Here is a 2,283-nt window from a genome sequence, read left to right as displayed (position 1 = left end):
CCTAATCCACCTCCTCAATGGTGGGGCCAGACCCAGAGCCCCCTTTGGGGGCCTGAGCCCCAAAACCGCCAGCCCCGGGGCCACCCGCCCCCTGGTACAGTCCAGTGATGATGGGGTTACACACCTGCTCCAGCTCCTTCCTCTTGTGCTCAAACTCATCCTTCTCCGCCAGGGTGTTGGCGTCCAGCCAGGAAATCACCTCCTGGCACTTGTCCAGCACCTTCTTCTTGTCCGCCTCGCTGATCTTCCCCTTGAGACCCTCATCCTCCACGGCACTCTTCATGTTGAAGGCGTAGGACTCCAGGGCGTTCTTGGCAGACACCCTCTCGCGCTGCACCTCGTCCTCGGCCTTGTACTTCTCGGCCTCCTGCACCATGCGCTCGATCTCCTCCTTGCTCAGGCGGCCCTTGTCGTTGGTGATGGTGATCTTGTTGGCCTTGCCGGTGCTCTTGTCCGTGGCCGTGACGTTCAGGATGCCGTTGGCGTCGATGTCGAAGGTCACCTCGATCTGGGGCACCCCCCGGGGCGCCGGAGGAATGCCGCTCAGCTCGAAGCGCCCCAGCAGATTGTTGTCCCGCGTCATGGCCCTCTCGCCCTCGTACACCTGGATCAGCACGCCGGGCTGGTTGTCCGAGTAGGTGGTGAAGATCTGCGTCTGCTTGGTGGGGATGGTGGAGTTGCGCTTGATCAGGGCGGTCATCACGCCCCCGGCCGTCTCCAGCCCCAGCGACAGCGGGGCCACGTCCAGCAGCAGCAGGTCCTGCACGTTCTCAGACTTGTCCCCCATCAGGATGGCGGCCTGCACCGCCGCCCCGTAGGCCACGGCCTCATCAGGGTTGATGCTCTTGTTGAGGTCGCGCCCGTTGAAGAAGTCTTGCAGCAGCTTCTGCACCTTGGGGATGCGGGTGGAGCCCCCCACCAGGACCAGGTCGTGGATCTGGGCCTTGTCCAGCTTGGCGTCACGCAGCGCCTTCTCCACGGGCTCCAGCGTGCTGCGGAACAGGTCCGAGCACAGCTCCTCGAACCGCGCCCTGGTGATGGACGTGTAGAAGTCGATGCCCTCGAACAGGGAGTCGATCTCCAGGCTGGCCTGGGTGCTGGACGACAGGGTCCTCTTGGCCCTCTCGCAGGCGGTGCGCAGCCGCCTCACGGCTCGCTTGTTCTGGCTGATGTCCTTCTTGTGCTTCCTCTTGAACTCCTCCACGAAGTGGTTCACCAGCCGGTTGTCAAAGTCCTCCCCTCCCAGGTGGGTGTCCCCCGCCGTGGCCTTCACCTCGAAGATGCCGTCGTCGATCGTCAGGATGGACACGTCGAAGGTGCCGCCGCCCAGGTCAAAGATGAGCACGTTGCGCTCCCCCTTGCCCGTCCTGTCCAGGCCGTAGGCGATGGCGGCGGCCGTGGGCTCGTTGATGATCCTCAGCACGTTCAGCCCCGCGATCACCCCCGCGTCCTTGGTGGCCTGGCGCTGCGAGTCGTTGAAGTAGGCCGGCACGGTGATCACCGCGTTGGTCACCGGGTAGCCCAGGTACGCCTCGGCGATCTCCTTCATCTTGGTCAGCACCATGGACGAGATCTCCTCGGGATAGAACGCCTTGGTCTCGCCCTTGTAGCTCACCTGCACCTTGGGCTTATCGCCATCGCTGATCACCTGGAAGGGCCAGTGCTTCATGTCCGACTGCACCACCGGGTCGCCGAACTTGCGGCCGATCAGCCGCTTCGCGTCGAACACGGTGTTCTGCGGGTTCAGCGCCACCTGGTTCTTGGCCGCATCCCCGATGAGCCGCTCCGTGTCGGTGAAGGCCACGTAGCTGGGGGTGGTGCGGTTGCCCTGGTCGTTGGCGATGATCTCCACCTTGCCGTGCTGGAACACCCCCACGCAGGAGTAGGTGGTGCCCAGGTCGATGCCGATGGCCGCGGTTTTCGCCATGCCGCTGCCCTGCTCTCTTCCTTGCCCCGCGCTCACGTTCAGCCTTTGGGGAAGGCGGGCGGGATCCGCGACGAGGAACTCGGTCTTCTCAAAAGCTGCAAACTCGCGAAGGCACGAACGGGCCGCAATAACGCCGCGAAAGTTGCGCTAGCGGACGCCTCCGGAGAACCTGGAGCCTCTTTGCCGCTTTGCTGCTTGGCGGCGGCGGGGCGGCTCTGCGCTTATAACGCTTCATCCAGACCCGCCTTTTTCGTCCTCGGCCAATCGCGGAGGTCTGCGGGGCTGCCCGGTCGGGAATATTCCAGGGCTTTCGCCTCGCGTCCCGCCTCCAGGCTTCCTGGGACCAATCGGCGTCC

General features: G+C 64.3%; 1 protein-coding gene across 1 annotated transcript; it reads right to left on the bottom strand.

Moving 5' to 3' along the window:
* Window position 1: 1 nt before the first annotated feature.
* Window positions 2-2,001, bottom strand: LOC116863886 (heat shock 70 kDa protein 1). The gene has a single exon (XM_032851192.1). It carries the CDS (start codon window positions 1,925-1,927, stop codon window positions 2-4), a length of 1,926 nt encoding a protein of 641 aa, XP_032707083.1. The 5' UTR covers window positions 1,928-2,001.
* Window positions 2,002-2,283: the final 282 nt, after the last annotated feature.

Source organism: Lontra canadensis, unplaced genomic scaffold, assembly GCF_010015895.1.
Source record: "Lontra canadensis isolate GAN:19392208 unplaced genomic scaffold, GSC_riverotter_1.0 scaffold4506, whole genome shotgun sequence".
Taxonomy (NCBI): domain Eukaryota; kingdom Metazoa; phylum Chordata; class Mammalia; order Carnivora; family Mustelidae; genus Lontra; species Lontra canadensis.
This window is presented reverse-complemented; position numbering and strand designations above follow the sequence as displayed.

Coding starts and splice junctions, on each gene's coding strand:
- LOC116863886 (XM_032851192.1), bottom strand. CDS start 1,927: ATGGCGAAAACCGCGGCCATCGGCATCGACCTGGGCACCACCTACTCC.